The 18,437-nt window shown below is 48.8% G+C and overlaps 2 protein-coding genes across 3 annotated transcripts in view; one reads left to right on the forward strand and one right to left on the reverse strand.

Annotated features, from left to right (window-relative positions):
• The first annotated feature begins 2,390 nt into the window (after positions 1-2,390).
• On the forward strand, positions 2,391-16,154 carry THAP3 (THAP domain containing 3). The gene is made up of 5 exons (XM_072608740.1): positions 2,391-2,533; positions 9,118-9,310; positions 11,741-11,803; positions 12,842-12,946; positions 13,328-16,154. The coding sequence occupies exons 1-5, from the start codon at positions 2,460-2,462 to the stop codon at positions 13,613-13,615; spliced, it is 723 nt and encodes a 240-aa protein (XP_072464841.1). The 5' UTR covers positions 2,391-2,459; the 3' UTR covers positions 13,616-16,154.
• Positions 14,624-18,437, reverse strand: part of DNAJC11 (DnaJ heat shock protein family (Hsp40) member C11) — a 77,842-nt gene continuing 74,028 nt past the window's right edge. For both annotated transcript variants that reach the window (XM_072608737.1, XM_072608736.1), the window contains exons 12-16: positions 18,344-18,413; positions 17,413-17,470; positions 17,156-17,298; positions 16,536-16,665; positions 14,624-16,266 (exon numbers count right to left, since the gene is read on the reverse strand). In XM_072608737.1, coding sequence (XP_072464838.1) covers positions 16,241-16,266; positions 16,536-16,665; positions 17,156-17,298; positions 17,413-17,470; positions 18,344-18,413 — 427 coding nt within the window. In that variant the 3' untranslated portion in view covers positions 14,624-16,240. The remainder of the gene's footprint in view (positions 16,267-16,535; positions 16,666-17,155; positions 17,299-17,412; positions 17,471-18,343; positions 18,414-18,437) is intronic.

The following is an 18,437-nucleotide window of genomic DNA, read 5'->3' on the forward strand; positions in this document are numbered from 1 at the left end:
ACAGCAACAAATGCTTGTTTTGTTTCCTTCCCTGTAAAACGAGAGATTTGGATTAGAGGGCCTCGGAGGTCCTTTCCAGCTTTAAATCTATGGTGATCCCCCATTATAAGGGAGAAAACTGAGGCCAAGAGAGGTTAAGTCACTTGCCCAAGGTCACACAGAGTCAGGATCTGACTTTTGGTTCTCGGATTCCAAATCTAGCACTATCAATCAATCATTAAACATTTGTTAAGCACCTACTAGGTGATACAAAAAGAAGCAAAAGACAGTCCCTGTCCTCAGGGAACTCCCAGCCTAAGGGAGGAGACAAGCAAACATATATGTACAAACAAGCACTATTTGGGATAAATAGAAAATAATTAGCAGAGGGAAGAAGGGTTGAGGAAGGCTTCCTGTAAAAGAGGAGGTTTGGGGAATTAAGGGAAATCAGGGAAGCCAGCAAGTGAGATGTGGAGGGAGAGCATCCCAGGCTTGGGGGAAAGCTGGAGAAAATGCCTGGAGTCAGAGATGGAGAATTTTGTTAGTGAAACAGCCAGGAGGCCAGTGTCACTGGAACAAAGAAAACCTGGGGAAGACTGGAAAGGTAGGAGAAGGCTGGCTTAGGAAGGGCTTAGAATGCCAAAAAGAACATTTCCTTTTTGCTCCTGGAGATAATAGGGAGCCACTGAAATTTAGTAGGAGGATGACTCAGTTGGACCCATGATTTAGTGCCTCATGGGTGATGGACAGGCGTGGGGAGAGGCTTGAGGCAGGCAGACCCTCTAGCAGCTATTATGATAATCCAGGTGTGAGGGTCTGCACCAGGGTGGTGGAGAGAGGGGGACACATTGGAGAGATGCAGCAAAGGTGAAATTGAAGGGAGATGTTGCAGAGGTGAAATCTACAGGCCTTGGCAACAGCTTGGAGGAATCCAGGTTGGGAGCCTGGGGGACTAGGAGGATGTGTTGCCCTCTACAGTAATAGAGAAGTTAGGAGGGTGAGGGCTTAGGAGGAAAGCTAATGAGTCCTACTTTGGAGGAGTCTGAATTTAAGATGACAACTGGACATCCAGTTCAAGATGCCTGAAAGGCAGTTGGAGATGCAAGACTGGAGGCAGCAGAAAGGTTGGGGTGGAAGAGGCAGAACTGAGAACTGTCCACAAGGAGAGGGTAATTAAATTCATGGGCGTGGATGAGATCACCAAGTGAAGTAGTACAGAGGGAAAAGAGGGCACCGGCTGGAGCCCTGTGGGCCCTGGAGGACATGCTCTGAGACGGGGCACAGCAAAGGAGAGAGCCATGTCCTGAGGGCGCTCAACCGTGCCAAAGGCTGCAGGGAGGCCAAGGGGGATGAGGACAGAAGAAAGGTCATTGGATTGGGCCACTATCTTACTGCATTCAAGAGAAAAGGCCGGGCAGGTCCGTTCAGGGCTACGTAGCCCAGGCCCCCATGCCTCCTTTTTGGGCCTTTGGGGCTCTCCTAGCTCCTCTCTCTTCTGCCTCTATCCCCTCCCCTCACGACTTTGTGTGTCCTTACTACCGAAGGACCTGCCATCCCTCAGGAAAGCTGCCTAGTCCAAGGGCTCACAGATTCGGAGCTGGAGGGGGCCCCGGAGACCCCAGAATCCACGTGGAGGAAACCGAGGCTACGTGCCCAAGGCACCTCCCCGGTCAGAAGCCCCTGAGATGGGGCTTCGGACTCGAATCCAGGGTCCCTGCTAGGGAACCACAAAGGAAACGGCGCTGTAGGCAAGTGCTACAGGTTTGCCAATACTAAAAAGCGCTAGGAGCTCGCAAACAGGTGAGTCCGCACTCAGGCGGGTCTGAGGGCGGGAATTAGCATTTGCTTAAACAGATCCCGGGAAGGATTAGGTGAGAGAAGAGGAGAAGCAGGGAAAGAGTAGGGACGGGAGCAGGAGGGGAGGGGGGAGGGGGGAGGGGAGAGGGGGGAGGGGAGGGGGGAGGGGGAGGGGGGAGGGGAGGGGGAGGGGGAGGGGAGTGAGAAGGGGAAGGACATAGGGAGGGGGAGGGGGGAGGCAGGGGGGAGGGGGAAAGGGGGAGGGGAGTGAGAAGGGGAAGGACATAGGGAGGGGGAGGGGGAGGCAGGGAGGAGGGGGAAGGGGAAGATGATTTCCCCATAAAAAGGGACCAGGACAGTCAAAGGAGTGACATCGAAGGCCAAGCACAGGCGGGGGCCGTGGCCCGGACTTTTCTCGAACTCGGGGCCCGCCCCCCGGTGCTCCGAGGCAGCACAGCCCGGCCTCAGCGGGGTCCAGCAGCCGCCCCGCCCCCGGCAGGAGCGCCGGCGGCGACCGCCCCAGGGCTGCCCCCTCCCCGCCTCCCGCGGAGGGAGCGCGCTCTCCGCTCTTCCCCCTCCCCCGCCGAGGTCGCGCGCTCCCCGCCCCCCACCAGCCCCGCCGCCGCCATCTTTGTTGAGGGCAGCCGGCAGCCGTGGGAGGGAAGAGGAGGCGGCGGCAGGAGATGCCCAAGTCGTGCGCTGCCCGGCAGTGCTGCAACCGCTACAGCAGCCGCAGGAAGCAGCTCACCTTCCACCGGTGAGGCGGGGGCGGGGCGGGCCGCGGGGGAGGGGGCGGGGGACTTGGACAGCCCCCCGACCCCAGCCCCTTCTCGGGAGCCGGGCCGGGCCGCCCTGGCCGACGCGGACGCACACGCAGACACCCACACACCGAGCAGCAACATACACGGAGGCGTCCAGCCACACGCACGCATGCGCGTGTTTGAACTTGCAGATTCCCGGGGGCGCGTGCCCGTGGGGTGCGCGCGGCCCCGCGCCCAGGCTCCTCCTCCCCGGCCTGAGGCCCCGCCCACCGAGCGGCCTAAGCGGAGGCGGGGCGGGGCGGGGCGGAGCCTCTGCCAGCGTCGGTGTCCGGGCCAGCCGCTCGTCTCTGGTCTGGCCGTCTCTAGGGCTGTCTTGGCCCAATCTCCCTAGTCCTGTTCCTTCCGGTCATCCAGGGTCACCACCTCCCAGTGACCCTGAAACCCCTCTTTCCCCCGCACCTCTCGTATCCGTTCAGCGGTCAGACCTTGCTGGTTTTACCTTGTAACATCTTTTAAAAGATTATTCATTAACAGTATCCTCGGGATCTTTCCTTTGTCCTAGAAAACCAGGTAACAGAGAACGGTTTTTAAAGGAGGAGAAAAAAGTCAGCGAAATTGATGGATACGTCAAAAAGCATCTGCCGCGTGCCGTGGTCCGAGGCTGTAGCCCGGATGTCTGCCGGAGGGCGCGGGGGCGGAGCTGTTTTCTCTTCCTCCCTCCCTCCCTCCTTCCTTCCTTCTTTCCTTCCTCCCTCCCTCCCTCCTTCCTTCTTTCTTCCCTCCCTCCTTCCTTCCTTCCTCCCTCCCTCCCTCCTTCCTTCTTTCTTCCCTCCCTCCTTCCTTCCTTCCTCCCTCCCTCCCTCCTTCCTTCTTTCTTCCCTCCCTCCTTCCTTCCTTCCTCCCTCCCTTCCTCCCTCCCTCCCTCTCTCCTTCCCTCCCTCCCTCCTTCCTTCCTTCCTTCCTTCCCTTCTTCCTCCCTCCCTTCCTTCCTTCCTTCCTTCCTTCCCTCCCTCCCTCCCTCCCTCCCTCCTTCCTTCCTTCCTTCCTTCCTTCCTTCCTTCCTTCCTTCCTTCCTTCCTTCCTTCCTCCCTCCCTCCCTCCCTCCTTTCCTTCCTTCCTTCCTTCCTCCCTCCCTCCCTCCCTTCCTCCCTTCCTTCCTTCCTTCCTTCCTTCCTTCCTTCCTTCCTTCCTTCCTTCCCTCCTTCCCTCCTTCCTTCCTTACTTTCTTCCTTCTTTCTTTCTTTCCAAATTCCTTTCCACCCATTGGCTGCACCAATCTCCATCTCTGTGGAGGAACTTGGGGTTGGTGTCCATCCCCCTGGCCCCACTCCTGGGACCACCATCCTTGCTCAGTGCCTTCTCACCTCTTGGGTGTACTGTTACAGCAGTCTCCCAAATTAGCCTTCTGACTTCAGCCTCTTCCCTCTTTAACTCATTCATTTACCCAGCTGTCAGAGGGACGTTGCTAAAGCAGAGGTTTGACCATGTCACTCCAGCGGCTGCCCAGCCCCCTTTAAGGTATTTGGGAAGCAGATGCATTAAGGTGGGCATGATCATTAACAACATAGCCACAGCTTACCTTTCCAGACTTATTTTAGATTACTCTCATTTATGCCCTTTATGATCCGGCCAAACACCCTTCTTTCCTTCATACAGGATCTCATGTCTTTCTGTCTTTTCACATCCCCCTTCCCTTTAGAATCCCTAATCCCCTACAGTCCAACTACTGTCCTCAGAACAAGAGGCCTCCGTGGCTATTTCTTTTTTTTCTTTCTTTTCAAGGCATTTGAGTTAAGTGACTTGCCCAGGGTCACACAGCTGGTAATTAATTATCAAGCCTCAGGTCGATTTTGAACTCAGGTCCTCCTGACTCCAGGGCCACTGCACCACCGAGCGTCCTCTGCTCTTTCTTTTCCATGCTCCCAAATCACTTTGGGTTTTACATTTTTAGGTACCACAATGTGTGCTTACTGTGTATCGACTTGTACTTTTCCGCCACCAGATTGTAACCTTCCTGAGGGCATCAATTCTTTGATCACCTGGCACACAGGAGAAGCTTAAGAATGACTTCTTACCTCCCTATGACTGTAGACTTGTTTCTCCCTGCCTCTGGCCGTGTGGATGCATCTCTGTGTCTCTGTGTATGTGTGTAAGTCTGTCCGTCCCACCATATGTGTCTGTCCTTTTCTGCATCTCTGCCTTGGCATCTATCTCTTCTCTCTTTGCCTCTCTCTTTTACTTTGTCTGTCTTTTGCTCTTTGCCCAGGCCTCTCATTATATCTATGTTTTCTTCTCTCTCTATTATTCTAGCTTTGGTTCTCCATCTGTGTTCACAAACATGCCATTTGTAGACGATATAGCAGGGTCTCCTGACATGTCACAAATGACGTGGGCTGGAATGTCTGTACAGACAAACACACTGCCTGTTGCCCTATCATGGAGAAGTCTGTCTGGGCAGTGCTAATTATCCTGCATAAAATCATACACACATAACGGAGAAGATTGATCGCCCTCGTTCAGCCAATAAGGGTATGGGGATGGATGCATTGGAAGACCTGGGTTTGAATTTTTGCCACTTACTCTGTCTGTCAACCTGGGTAAAGCCCTTCATTTCTCTGGGACACATTTTCTCACTTGTAAAATGAGAGGATTGGACCAGATGATGACCCAGCCCTAAATCCTCTAATTATTTATTTGGAACCATCATTCTCAGCCCCAGGCCAGGCAATGTGCCCAGCTAAGTCTTATTAGGGCTGCGAAACAAGTTGGCAGGTGCCTTCTAGGGCTTTCCAGTCTGGCTGAGGAGATAAGAGGGGCATCACACATAATATGTATTAAAATAATTAGAGAATAAGAACACCACGGGAATAAAATTAAGTGCCAAGTCATGTGGTTTCAGGCTCTGTAAATTCTAATCCTACACAGAGAGCTTAGACAAGATCTTTTTTAAAAATTCAGTTTATTTTTTTTAATATTCAAGTCCACATTCTCTCTCTCCCACTTTGATGCCCGAACCCTATAGAGAAAGCAAGAAAAAGAAAACCTGTTAGAAACATATATAGTCCAGCAAAAAAAATTTCTGCATAGGCCCTGTCAAAAATTATCTTTAAAAAATACACACACGTGTGTGTATGTGTATATGTCCGTGTATATATGTTTATGGGCATATATGTATCAACGTGTGGCATGTTTCATCATGAGTCCTTCAGAATTGTGGTTGGACGAGGAGTTATTAACTGAGATGACAGAGAATCTGAGAACTTGGATGGGAGAAAAGAAAATGCATCTTTATTTTTACTAATTTCCAACCAAAATTTAGCATTTTCTTAAACTATAAATTTAAAGGAAAAATCAAAATATTCTGAGAAGACATTATTTTGGTTTCACCAGACTTGTCAGAGGGGGTCAGTGATCCAAAAAAGGGTTAAGACTCCTTGGCTTAGACCATAGACTTTGAGTCTGGAGGGGATCTTTGGGCTCATCTAGTCCAACTGTTTGGTTTTTCAAATGAGGCAAATAAGTCTTGGAAAGAAAGAAATGAAAGGTCCAACACTAGGGATCCTGAGATCAGAATTAGCCTGCGTGATGAACTTGATATTTCAGCTAAGAGATGCCCAGAATAGCTTGTGGGGATAAATCCTGGAGTGATCAAGGAGGGTCTTGAGACTTCCTGGGAGAAGTGGGCATGTAGGAACATGGGGTAATGGGGTAAAGTGTTTGCTGGTGGCATTCCAGGTGGTAGGGTTAGGATGAGAAAAGGCATGGAGGGGGAACAAGCCTAGAGCACGCAGGGAGTCCAGTTGGCCCGGGATTGGAAAGTTTGTTATAGGGTATGGTGAGAGAACATTACAGCATTTCCCAGATTTCTTTCCATATACCCTGCCATGTGAATGATAGGTTTTCTGAGAAGATAGTTTCTTCTGGAAAATATTAAACTTGAATTTCTATATAAAAAAACATTTCTGAGGCAAACACCCTCCTCCCCTTATCTCTTCCAGTACTGTCATCCCTATTCATTCCCTTTCCTTTCACAGTCTCTTCTGCCTTTTTTGAGGGGGTTTGGGAGGCAAACAGGGTGAAGTGACTTGCCCAGAGTCACACAGTGTCTTGAGGTTGGATTTGAACCCAGGTCTTCCTGACTCCAGACCCATCGCTCTATCCATCATACCACCTGGCATTCCAAACTGCAAAGCAGTCTTTTTCTTTTCTCCTTGTTGACTTTATCCCAATCCACAGTGGTCATTCCAGACTTCTCTCCTCAGACCTGCTACACCACATTCTCCTCCTGGCCCTCAGCAGACTTTACTAAGAAAACAGAAGCCTTCCCTTGTAAGCTAACTCCCTCCTCCACCTTCCTTCCCATTCATTACTCCTCATTTTCTCTTTTTTTTGATCCAATCTCTGATGAAAAGATGGGCCTTCTTGCCAGAGCTAGTCCCTCCATTCTCTTGATCCCATCCTTGGGCCCTCCGAGGGCTTGCCTCCCCAGTCTGTCACTTTTCTCTGTCCTTTACTCTCCCCTTATCTGCTGTTTACAGATATACCCTGGTCTTTCTTATCCTTAAAAAACCCCTTCCTTTCACCTTTTAAGCAGTCATCTACATTTTTTCCCCCTTTTCATAGTAAAAATTCTGCAAAAAGCCATCCACTATCACTACCTTCAATTCTTGACCTCTCACTCACTTCTCAGTCCCTGGTATCCTGGCTGCCAACCCCAGCATTTGACCGAAACAGCTCTCGGGTTACCAGGGATCTGTTTGTAAGATAAATGTTTGTTGATATCTTCTGTTTTTATATTTAATAAATTTCCCTGTTTGTCCTTCCCCTTTCTGCTACCCCAAGAGCTATCCTTTATCAGAAAGTATATTTTTAAAAAGAAAAAAAGAAAAGGAAAAAACCAAAACTGATCAGTATGATGAAAATGTCTCATAATAGATGAAATATTTCATACTTATCCCCTTCCTGCTTCTGCAAAGAAGTAGGGGGTGGCAGATGTCTTGACTGCTAAAGCCAATGACCCTTGCTCAGTTTTCATTCTTCTTGACCTCTTGGTAACTTTTGACCCCATTGACCCTTCTCTTGAAGACTCTCCATTCTTGGCTTCTGCACCTGCTTTCTCTGGGTTCTTCTGCCAGTGGGGTCTCTATCCTCTGGTCTGGATCACTATACTGCTTTTCTCATTCATTCTCTGTATTTTCTTCCTTCTCAATAGCAATAGTTCTATGAATTCAAGGATCATCTCTTGCCAGTGGTTCCCAGATGTATCTCTTGAACTCTAGTCTGTCATTAACACCAGCTTGCTGGGCATTTTCATCTGGATGACCTGTAGGCATCTCAAACTCAGTGTGTCCAAATTGGAAAACATTTCTCCTCCAAACTCCATTTCTGTTTTCCAGAAGCACCTTACTTCCAAGACAATCAGTATTACCACCTTGGAGTCATCCTCAGCCATGCCTCACCTCCAGCTGCCAACATTTCTCCTATCTCCCCCATTTTCTACTCACACAGTCTCCGCCATATTTCCGACCCTTAATTCTCCTCTCTCCAATCCATCCTCCATCTAAATTAACGTTCCCCAAACAGATTTAACTATGTCACCTTCCTTCCCTGCTAAAAAAAAAATGTTTGGTGGCTTCTTATTCCTTCTAGGAAAATATGAACAGTCCTCAGCCTGGTATCTAAGACCCTCCAAAATCTTTGTCTTACTTTCCCACATTTATTTCCTGTTACTTCCCTTAATGCAGAATCCATTCCAGTCAGACTGGACTGCCTGTGTTCTCTGTGTCTGCTATTCCATGTCTGGCCTCCACCCATATTCACAAGTCGTTCCCCATGTCTAGAATGTCTTCCCTCCTCTCCTCTGTCTCAGCATAGCTAAGGTGACTCCTTGACACCCTTCCTGACCTCTCCCTGTTCCCATTTCCCCCTAGTTACCAGTATATTCCCCCTCCTGAAATTACTCCATAGACTTTGTGTTTACTTTCTTATGTTCAAATTGCATCCTTTGAGTAGATTGTAAACTCTTGAGGCCAGACAGGGACTGTTGAATTTTTGTCTTTGTATGTGTGGCATCAAGCCAATCATCATAATGTTTGTTGATGAATTGAATTTGTTACTTGTGAAAAAAAAATGCCCTTATATCCATTCTGCTCTGAATTATCATCATCTGTAAGATGAGAGGGTTGGGTTAGATGATGCCCAAGGACCCTTTCGGCTGTAAATCTGTGATCCTATGATCCAAGGAGGCCCTCAGGCCTCCTTGGCCTGCCCCAGGGTTCTCTCAATATATTTCAAGTGTTACTGGCAAAATTAGTTTGAGAAGTGTAATGGACTGTTGGAGGTTTAGGGAATGTCGTGGAGACTTTCGCAGCACATGTAGATTCAGAAACACTGTTCTCTTGGGTTCTTAAGTCACCCCTAGTGTTCTGGGCCCATGATTTAGGATGACTCCAGAATATTGGCTTGAAACAATTGGACGTGGCTTAAGTTTTCAAATGTATCAAATCCACACATGAGAACACCAAAGGCCTGTTTTTTTGAGGCCCGGCTTTTCTTGCATTTCCTTCTCTGCCTTGCTCAGGTTCCCTTTCAGCCGTCCGGAGCTGCTCAAGGAATGGGTGCTGAACATCGGCCGAGGCAACTTCAAGCCCAAGCAGCACACGGTCATCTGCTCGGAGCACTTCAAGCCCGACTGCTTCAGCGCCTTTGGCAACCGCAAGAACCTGAAGCAGAACGCAGTGCCCACAGTGTTTGCTTTCCAGGACACAGCACAGGTAGTGACCATGCCCTGCAGCCTTGCCCTGTGTGGGGATTCCTGGGGAGGCCCTGCTTGTTCAAGAAGGGCTCTCCTGGAGGCAGGCTTGGGTCCAGGATGGTCATCTGACTGTCAGACTAGAGGCACAGTGAGTTGTGTGACCATGAAATAAATGAGGGACTTTTGCTTGGCAAGAACCTGTAATTAGGTGGGGGCCGCTTCAGAAGCAATTCATACCTTGCAGTAAGATGCTATCAGAGAGACTCTGCCGGGAATGACTCAGAGGCCCTGGCCTCCTACCCTTGTCTTCTGACCTTTCTGTGGGACAAGCACCAAGCTCTGCAGAGTCCAGCCTTGGGCCTCCTTTACTAAAAGGGACCAAGGAGAACTGGCTGTGCCTACTCTGGTTTCAGAAAGATCGTGGAGTCCTGTGAATATATGTGATGAGGGCATGTGTCCAGGGCCACATGGAGAGTGTGACAGGTGGGTTTGGGATACAAATCGTCCTGACCCCAGGACCCCAGCAACTCCCCCCTGCTGTGGCTACGGCCCCCTTACACAGGGAAAAACAACCCAAATGACCAAGGAGGAGCCATCTACCTGAAGATAGGAAGGTTTTGAAGGGGAGCTATTGAGACCCATCAGTAATGAAAGACAAGAGATAGAGTGAGTGTAGACTTGCTCATGGAACCCCAGAACACTAGGTATTTGCAGTTTGAAAGAGTAAAGAACTTAGAGGCAGCAGGACAGGTAGTGCAGTGGGCAGAGCCCTGGGCGACACCCTGGGCAAGTCACTTCCCCTCTGTCTGCCTCAGTTTCTTCATCTGTAGAATGGAGATGATAACATCTACCTCGCAGGATTGTCGTGAGGATCACGGGAGGTATCTGCAAAGCGCTTCGCTCACCTTAAGAATGCTGTACAGATGTTAGCTGTTATTAATCAGGAGAGCATGATAAAGCCTCATGAATCTGCCTTCCTTGAGCAGGAGAGGTGGGGGTGGGGAAGAGCAGTATTACAGGGAAAAAGGCTGCGAAATATTTTTAAAGAAAGGTGCTTTTTTCGCTTGCGGGCATACACAGTGACACTGCTGATGGGAAATGCAGCATCAGGTTGTAAGCTAGATTCTAAAGTCTTTTTTAAACACGGAAGTTAGAATGATTTGCAGCTGGGCCCCACTCGAACTGTTCCTTAACCATTATAAACTTTAAAATTGTCTACCGACGTGAGCTGATGTTCTTAAATGTAAGCGTCCGTTGCAAGTAGGCTAAATAATTAACTTTATGCTAAAGATACCTGTTTTCTACGTGTGATGTAAAAGCACACTCCAGCCCAGCATCTTCTAATCTTTGTCAGTTTGAAATGAGTGGAGTTCAGACTGCTAAGTTTTTATTGTATGTCCCTGTACACCACGTATTACACATACAGATTTTGTACCCCAGTAGCTTTCTCTTCCCCAAATACTAATTGCCTTAAAGTTTTTCTGTAAATTCACAGATGGATTATCGGAATTGTGTTTCTTTGTGTTTCTAGAATTTTATTTCTGAGCATTTCCCATCCCTCTCCTTTTTTAAAAAATTATTTTATTTTTAGTTATCAACATTCACTTCCACAAGATTTTGAGTTTCAAATTTTCTCCCCCTTCCTCTCCTTCCCCCTCCCCAAGACAGCATGCAGTCTGATACAGGCTCTATACTTGCATTCATATTAAACATATTTTCACATTAGTCATGATCCCCATCTCTTTTTGACAGACTTATCCCATCACATTTGAGTCTATTGGATCTTATCTGTACTTCTGTTGAAATCTGTTCTCCCCAAATGTAGTCTGTCAAATTATCCCTGATCATAGATATAAGAAAGGAACCTTAGACGGCATTTAGTCCAACCCTTTCACTTTACAGATGGGGAAACTGAGGCCCATGGAGGTGACTTTTCCAAAGTCACATAGACAGTGAGCAGGGTTAGAATACGGGATTTGAAATTGGATACCATGTATGCCCCACTCGCATTTCCTCTTCTCTGTCACAGATTCAAATTCTGGAGTAGTCATGTACCTCCCCTCCCCATGAATCCCTTTCAGGCCCCCCAGGGGGCCCCCATGCTGGGAGAGACTCAGATCCAAAGTATTAGTGTCTCCCATTGCTCTGTCTTTTGATGAATAAATTTATTAAGACAAACCAAGTAAATACTAATCGCTCTGCTGTTAGAGGGACGTTGATGATGTATCCGAACACCCTTCTATTTCTGAGGATGGCTGCTGCTGTCTCTTCCAAACTCATGTGAACAGTGTTTGAGGACAACCACTGGTCAGGTTGGTGGGTCAGTTTAGGAGCATCTCACTGGATAGAGGAACTCCCTTTGGGACCAGGGGTCTTTGGGTTTTTCACAGTACATTGTGCCTAGTGGCACGTGTTAAAACCACTGTCTTGTGTTTTTGTTCCCTTGCAGCTGGTTAGGGAGAACACAGACCCTGCTGGCCAGAGGAGTGATGTGCAGGCACAGACAGGGCAGGTAAATCTCAAAGCTGTACAGAGTGTGGCTTGTTATGCGATGTCTGAGCTGGTCTAATCACCTTTGAAAACGCTGGCCACTGGGGCTTCCTTGTGGTTTCTCCAACAGGACACTCCATTGCACAACCCCCTCCTTCTGCCCTTGGCTGTCTTCCATGCCAGAAGGCCCTTTCCTCCTCCTCCTCCTCACCTCTTAGATTTCCTGGCCTCCTACAAGACTTGGATCAAATCTCACCTTGTGACAGAGACTTTTCCCTTGGAGGTGACCTTCCACCTCCCCTGCATAGATCTTGTGTGTGCTTACTTATTTGTTTGTGTTCTAAAGGCAAAATATGCACTTGGAGGGCAGGGGTTGATTTCCTCTTTCTTTGTGCCCCCCTGCCTGGCACTGAATAATGAATGCTTGTAACAAGTGCTGGCTGGCTGGCTCATGAGTAGAGTGGGTCAGGCAGCACGTCTGCAGCCTTGGAAATTTCCTTAAGGAAAGGGCTACTTTTACGAAGTAAGAACTTTCACATGACTAATTTAAAGAGATCATAAAGAACAGAAGACAGAGGTTTTTCTTTCAAAAAAGTATTTTATGGATGCTTTTTTCCTAACATGCCGTTTTGCACTGACATCCCCTTCCCTCCCACAATGATAGATCTGTGCCTTATAACGGTGCAGTAGGTGGATTCCTCGTTCTGTACCTGTGGTCCTACCACCTCTGCCAGGATGGGGTGGTTTGCTTTACCACAAGCCCTGTGAAATCATGATTTTATCTTTTCACTTCTCGTTCACCATTCTTAACTGGTTAAAAGTTTTAGTTGCTTCTAACTTGCATATTTCTATTTTGTGTAGGACGTGTTGATTGTTCAAGTCATGATATAAAAATGTGGCTTGCTACCCAGTTGATTTTCATAACACTCCCTCCCCCCTAAGAAAAGACCTGTATGAGAAGGTTAATTTTGGGATGGTCCAGAGGTGTGGGGGCTGTAAGGAGCTGCCTAATGGGAACCCCAGAAGGACTTCGGTTCTAATTCTCCATTGCACTTTGTAGGACTTCTCAGATGCAGGGGCTGGGGAATATACCTCAGGAAGAAAGATGGAACATCCGCTTGACAAGCCACAGCTACCCCCAGAGGCTGAGGCTTCTGAAAAAGAGGTAGGGTTTTGGGTTGTGGCTCCTCTGGTTGGAAATAGAAAGGAAATACTTAACTACTCATTCTCTGTATTTTTAAAATGATGGTATGGAAGAAATGTTTCTTCCCAACATAAAAGCCAGAGAGAACAGAGCATCCGTCTCCCCAAAATTTGAGTGGATTTACCCATGACTACACCGTATTTGTTATTGTCAGCACAAATAGCAGATGCAGTTGATTTCTAGGCACTCTCAGCTGAGTTTGTGCGGATGCCAAACACCTGCCAGGGAATCCCACAAGCAACACCCACTCCCTAAAGCTGAGAAAGGGCAGATTTGTGCCAGGGAAGCAGGGATGGGAATTCCCCCCATTATACCTCATCCTTCGTCTACATTTGTTCCTAGGTCTCCTCTTACAGGACAGAAGTCTCATCCCGCCTCCTGCCCCCCAGTCCCCTGGGCCAGAGAGGCTCACTTTCCCTCCCAGCATCAGATCACAGCTATGCCCTCCTGGACTTAGATGCTTTAAAAAAAAAACTCGTGCTCACACTGAAGGAAAACGAACGGCTCCGCAGGAGACTCAAGATGCAGAGGGTAGCGATGAAAAGGATGTCCAGCCGCCTTCAGGCTCTCCAGGAGGAGAAGAGGCGACAAAAAGCCTTACAGAAGGAAGAGGAGCGACCTATAGCCTGAGCCAGCGGAGCTCGCTCCCTCCCCCCCGTAGTTTCTTCCGGGGCCTTGCTTCATGGCAGTGGCAGTGACTCGGGCCCCCTGCTGTTAGCAGGACTTTTAGGACTAGCACCTAGGATATGGCAGAGGAAAAGAGTATCGGGGCAGTAAAGAAGGCGTAGGGGAAAAAACTCACTGCCATGTTGGGCCAGAAAGGGGAAGAGTCAAACATAGATTATGATTCCATCCCAGCGTTTGTTTTTTGGCTACTACTGCATCTTCAGCACGATGAGGCAAACCTTCCCGTAGGATTAATGAGTGTGACCTAGGCTGCAAGAAGGATGCTTTAATTCAAGGGGATTAGCTGGACATGATGGTGGAAGAGAAAATCAGGTAGGCCTCTTGGAAAGCATGGGAAGATTCAGGGAATAGTATTTTCCGAGGCTACTCTAGTGACCATGAGTCCTAGTCCTATGCAGGCACAGAGGTCAGGGTTGGGTTTGCCAGTGTCCTATTGTTAAGTGGCACAGATTGGACTCATATTTCTAGTCTGAGAGCGTGTGCCTGCACTTCCCTCAAGGACTTTGCAGGTTTCCATTCTTTGCTAACTAGGAATCACTGGTTTGAGTTTCCCTCCTCGCTTGATCCAGGCTATTGTGGACATAGAAAAAATCTCAAACAGTTTCACTTTATTTACACCTTGTAGAGCAGTGTTCAGGGCAGATACCTCTGACAAAGACATTTTGTTCATTAAACCCCCCAGCATAGTGGATTGCCCTGCCCACCGGGATTTCATGTTCCTGGGACCAGTGGGATGTACGACACTGTGACAGCCTCTTCCTGATGTCCATGCATTAGTGCCCTATGTGCAATATGACCTTGCAGGAGGCTGCAGAAGGTAGAGATGTGCTTACTGAGCACGTATGGGACAACGTGGCTCCATCACAGAAGGGTGAAATAAATCTGGAAGGAGCCTGTGGTGAAACCATGGCCCCTTTCCACAGGTCATGCTTTTAAAAAACGAGTCCCAGCTCCAGCTTTCAGAAAGGGTTTATTATTGACAATACAGTGCCTTCTGTACAACCAGCTTCAAACAAAATGAAGAGAATTGGTACCTGCAAGAACCATTTGCAGCAAAGGGGACAACGGACCACGTTAGGTCAGAGAGTCATTCAGCAAAGTATATTGCACAATTTGTATTCTTAGCTTCAGGTCTGGGAAACATTGTAAAAATGGGCATGGATGTCACAGAATTAGACAACCAGAACTGTTATGTAAAAATCTGAGGGAGGAGTCATGACTGATTACTCTGATACCAAGGCCCAGGCCGGAGAGCTTGATTCTAGTAGCTGGGTGGGGGACAGAAGGCTGGCGCTCCACGCCCCCCTGATGCTCTCCTGCACTGGCTACTGCAAATCAAATTCCTGCTCACGTGATTGTGCTTGGGAAAGAGCCACACAACCCTCCGAGGAGCATGGGAACAAAGTTGATTCCACAACCAATACCACAGACCTGTTTGCTTGTTGGACTGACCACTACAGGTAACTTGGAAACTATTCAAGTGGATCCTGGTTCCTAACACCTTCTGCCTCCACAGAACAGGCACGTCAAGAAAGAGGACCTTGTAGAGTAGAACCGCACCACCTAAAGGGAAGGAGTCATCCCCACTTGTCCCTTAAGTGAAGAGGATGTCCCTGCTCCCCTGGGCTACCTGCTGGAGGTTTGGGAGGGTCCTAGAGGGAGCCCTACTCTGTTCACTCCTACAGGAAGCCTTTGAGGGTGGTTTTACGTGCTCACTCCATTTGGTACCTCTCTAGAACTCTGGCCAGTTTTCTCCCCAATCAAGCTTATGTTTCTCCCTTGTCTCCCTGTGGCTTTCTTGTCCAGTACACGGACTGTGGTCCCAGTTCTCAGCCAGACTGGGTGAAAACATGGGAAAGATCCATGGTTTTCCATGCGATGTTTGAGGGAAACAGATAAAACTAGTTACATTGGGAGAAGACTGAGTCCTGGGCCTAGGGATCACAGTTTTAGTGGTAATTAAAAAGACAAATGCAGTGGGAAAGGCAGAGATGTCTTCCAGATACATTAGTTCTTCTCAGGTAACAAGCATTCAGTAAATTCAGATCTGTCTCCAAATCCCCTTTTCAGTCACCGCAACAAGATATGGAGATTGTCGGAGGAAGCTTGTATGGACGCTCATTCACTCAATCATCAGGACCGCCCCATGGCCTGTGTTTTTCATTTGGTTTGCAGGAAGCCCCTAGAAGTAAGGGGGAGGGCGCAATGTCCCATATACACCTCATGAAAGAACCCTGAAATTTGGGGTTAGTGGGCCACCGTGTGCCCCTAGGGGCCCTCTTCCCAGTAGGGCCATGCTGTGTGTCCGCAGGCTCCTCGAGGAAACAGACATCTGTCAGCGCTGTGGTTCTAGTCAAGGGCAGTATTGCCTCAGTACTACAGTACCCATGAAAGCTGGGGTGTTCATGTGTCCCTTCACATAATTGGTAAATGACCTTCTACAGGAATAATACAAAATAAAAACAGCTGTAGGTTTCTGTTTCATGTGTTTCCAAACTTTCAGACTCCCAGGAAAAGAGGTTTTGCAGCTTCTTGACTCAGGTACTGGCCCCTTTTTTCTCACAAGGTTTATCCATCTGTATCGATCCTGTGAGCTGTGGGAGGAAAGACAGGCTCAGAGCTAGGAGGGAATTGTTTGTTGTCATGTTACATGCAGAGCGGCAGCATAACAAGAAAGGGACCACAGGGGTTCTTAGAGCTTCTTGCTGCCAGATGATGGGTTTAGCCCAGTCATCATCCAAAGGCAAGAACACGGCTTTCTAACTCTATGTGTGGGTGCCTGGAGGGCAGACTGTGGCTTCCTGTCCCAAAGTAGCCACCACTGGAGGACGGGGTTGGGGAGGGGGGAAGCAGGACAACTTACATTGCTTTGGTATCCGAAGGGCTTCTTTGTCTGATGCCATCACCTGGTGGAGCACGCCTCGAAACTGGTAGAGCACCTTTAGGCTCTTCTCTTCACCCACACATGGGTCATAAAACCCAGGGAGCCCAGCCTGTAGTGAAAGACACGGAGATACCATGAGTCAGCCCTACAGATCCCCTTCAGGTGCAGCCAGGAACCTGACCAGGGTACCCACAATGAGACTGCAGCACCAACATTTAGGCAGTAGGATCAAAAACTGTCCCTAGAAGACAGGCCTTCAGAAAACACTACCACTAGATCGAAAAGCTCCGTTCTCAGCCCTAGGCTTCCAATCCCAACACAGGTCCTTTTCTTCACAGCAGCATCTCTGCCAAGCAGAAAAATAGAACAAAAAACCAGAGATTCAAGTCCTTCCTCAAGGAAGCTCCAGGTTCTGGAAGGTTGGTAACCATCAAACCTCTTTATGCACTTGTTTACTGTATAGGTTCTATGACTGAAGGACATGGAGAAATCCTGGCATGGGTTCTGGGAGGGAATTTCACAAGGGCCAGTCAGTCAGGCTTGCCTGCCTTTGTTACCGTTCACCTCCCCCCATTCTGTGGGCATGGGAGGGCTGGTACCTTGGAGGCTTCTGTGAGGATGAGTTTGGAGTCCTTCACCAGGCACTGCAGGGGGACAGTCACATCGATCACCTTCACCTTCTCATGCTTCCTGCTCTTGTCGTTGACAAACTTGCCGTACCAGGCGTTGAGGATGATCAGTCCTTGAGGAGCACACTGAGCTGATGCCCTTGCCCCCCTGCCCTCTCCCTTTATGCTCTGATGCCCCCTCAGTACCCAGAGCCCCCCTGTCCCCATGAAGCCAACAGTGGTTTTACCCATTCTGGATTCTTCAGCCTCGATTATTCTTCGTACAGATTCCTGCATCAACCGAACCTGCCGATGAACCAAGATGTTGGAAGTCAGAGCATTTACTGGGCCCCAACACAGAGAGGAAATCAAAACAAGGAGCAATGAAACGTGAGGGGGGTGGGGGGCAGGCAGGGAGTAGAAAAGTCAGCCGCAAACAAGTCCAAGCTGGGAACCTCAGTGGACAGCTCCAGGAATGGGACTGCCCAACAAGGAGGAGAGCTGCATGGCAGCCTTCGGATTGACTCAAGTATAGAAAGCGCTCCTGCAGGCTAAATGTGGAGAAGCCTAGAATGCTGCCCCAGGGCCATTCTCTCTTTAATAAGAGTCACACTGAGCTATTGAGGGGATAGAGGAACAGTGTGCCTGGCTTTTAAACAGCACCAGCCCTGCTGCTAAAAACTAATGGTGGAGACCACCACTGGAGGCTTATCAGCCACATGACAGTGGCATTCCTAATGTAAAAGGGTGCAGAGAAGATGTGATGAAGGTGAAGAATTCAGAGAAGCCCAAGGAGACACAGGGACTGATGCAGGATGAAGAAAGCAGAGGCAGAAAAAGTGTTTATGGTGACTTCAGTACTGTAAGTGAACATGGTACTGAAAGTCAGCCAAATGAACTAATTCCAGGGTTAGTCTTGGTCCCTGAGAAGAGTCTTCTAGAAAAGAAGTGCACATTTCCCTTCTTAGGGGAGGGGATGACTATGGGCTGCAGTCAGATACAATCACTTGGTCAGACAAGTTTTAACAGTCATAAGGAAGGAGTCAGAACGGGTCACTGGCGATGGTGGGAAGGGGCACCAATCATATAAAGAGTTTGAGTCAGACTCCCCACTGCCCATGATGACAAAGCATGGGAAGGGCTCTCCTGTGACCAATGGCCCAGCCCTGAGACACTCACAGCAGATTCCGCCTCCTGTTTCTTCTGCAGGATGTCAGTGGCTGTGCTCTCTCTCTGCTTCTCCAATTCTCTTACAAAAGAAAACATAAACTAC

This window comes from Notamacropus eugenii, chromosome 5 (genome assembly GCF_028372415.1).
Source record: "Notamacropus eugenii isolate mMacEug1 chromosome 5, mMacEug1.pri_v2, whole genome shotgun sequence".
NCBI classification, from domain to species: domain Eukaryota; kingdom Metazoa; phylum Chordata; class Mammalia; order Diprotodontia; family Macropodidae; genus Notamacropus; species Notamacropus eugenii.

Coding starts and splice junctions, on each gene's coding strand:
- THAP3 (XM_072608740.1), top strand. CDS start 2,460: ATGCCCAAGTCGTGCGCTGCCCGGCAGTGCTGCAACCGCTACAGCAGC. Junction 2,534..9,117: donor AAGCAGCTCACCTTCCACCG/GTGAGGCGGGGG, acceptor TGCCTTGCTCAG/GTTCCCTTTCAGCCGTCCGG. Junction 11,804..12,841: donor TGCAGGCACAGACAGGGCAG/GTAAATCTCAAA, acceptor TGCACTTTGTAG/GACTTCTCAGATGCAGGGGC.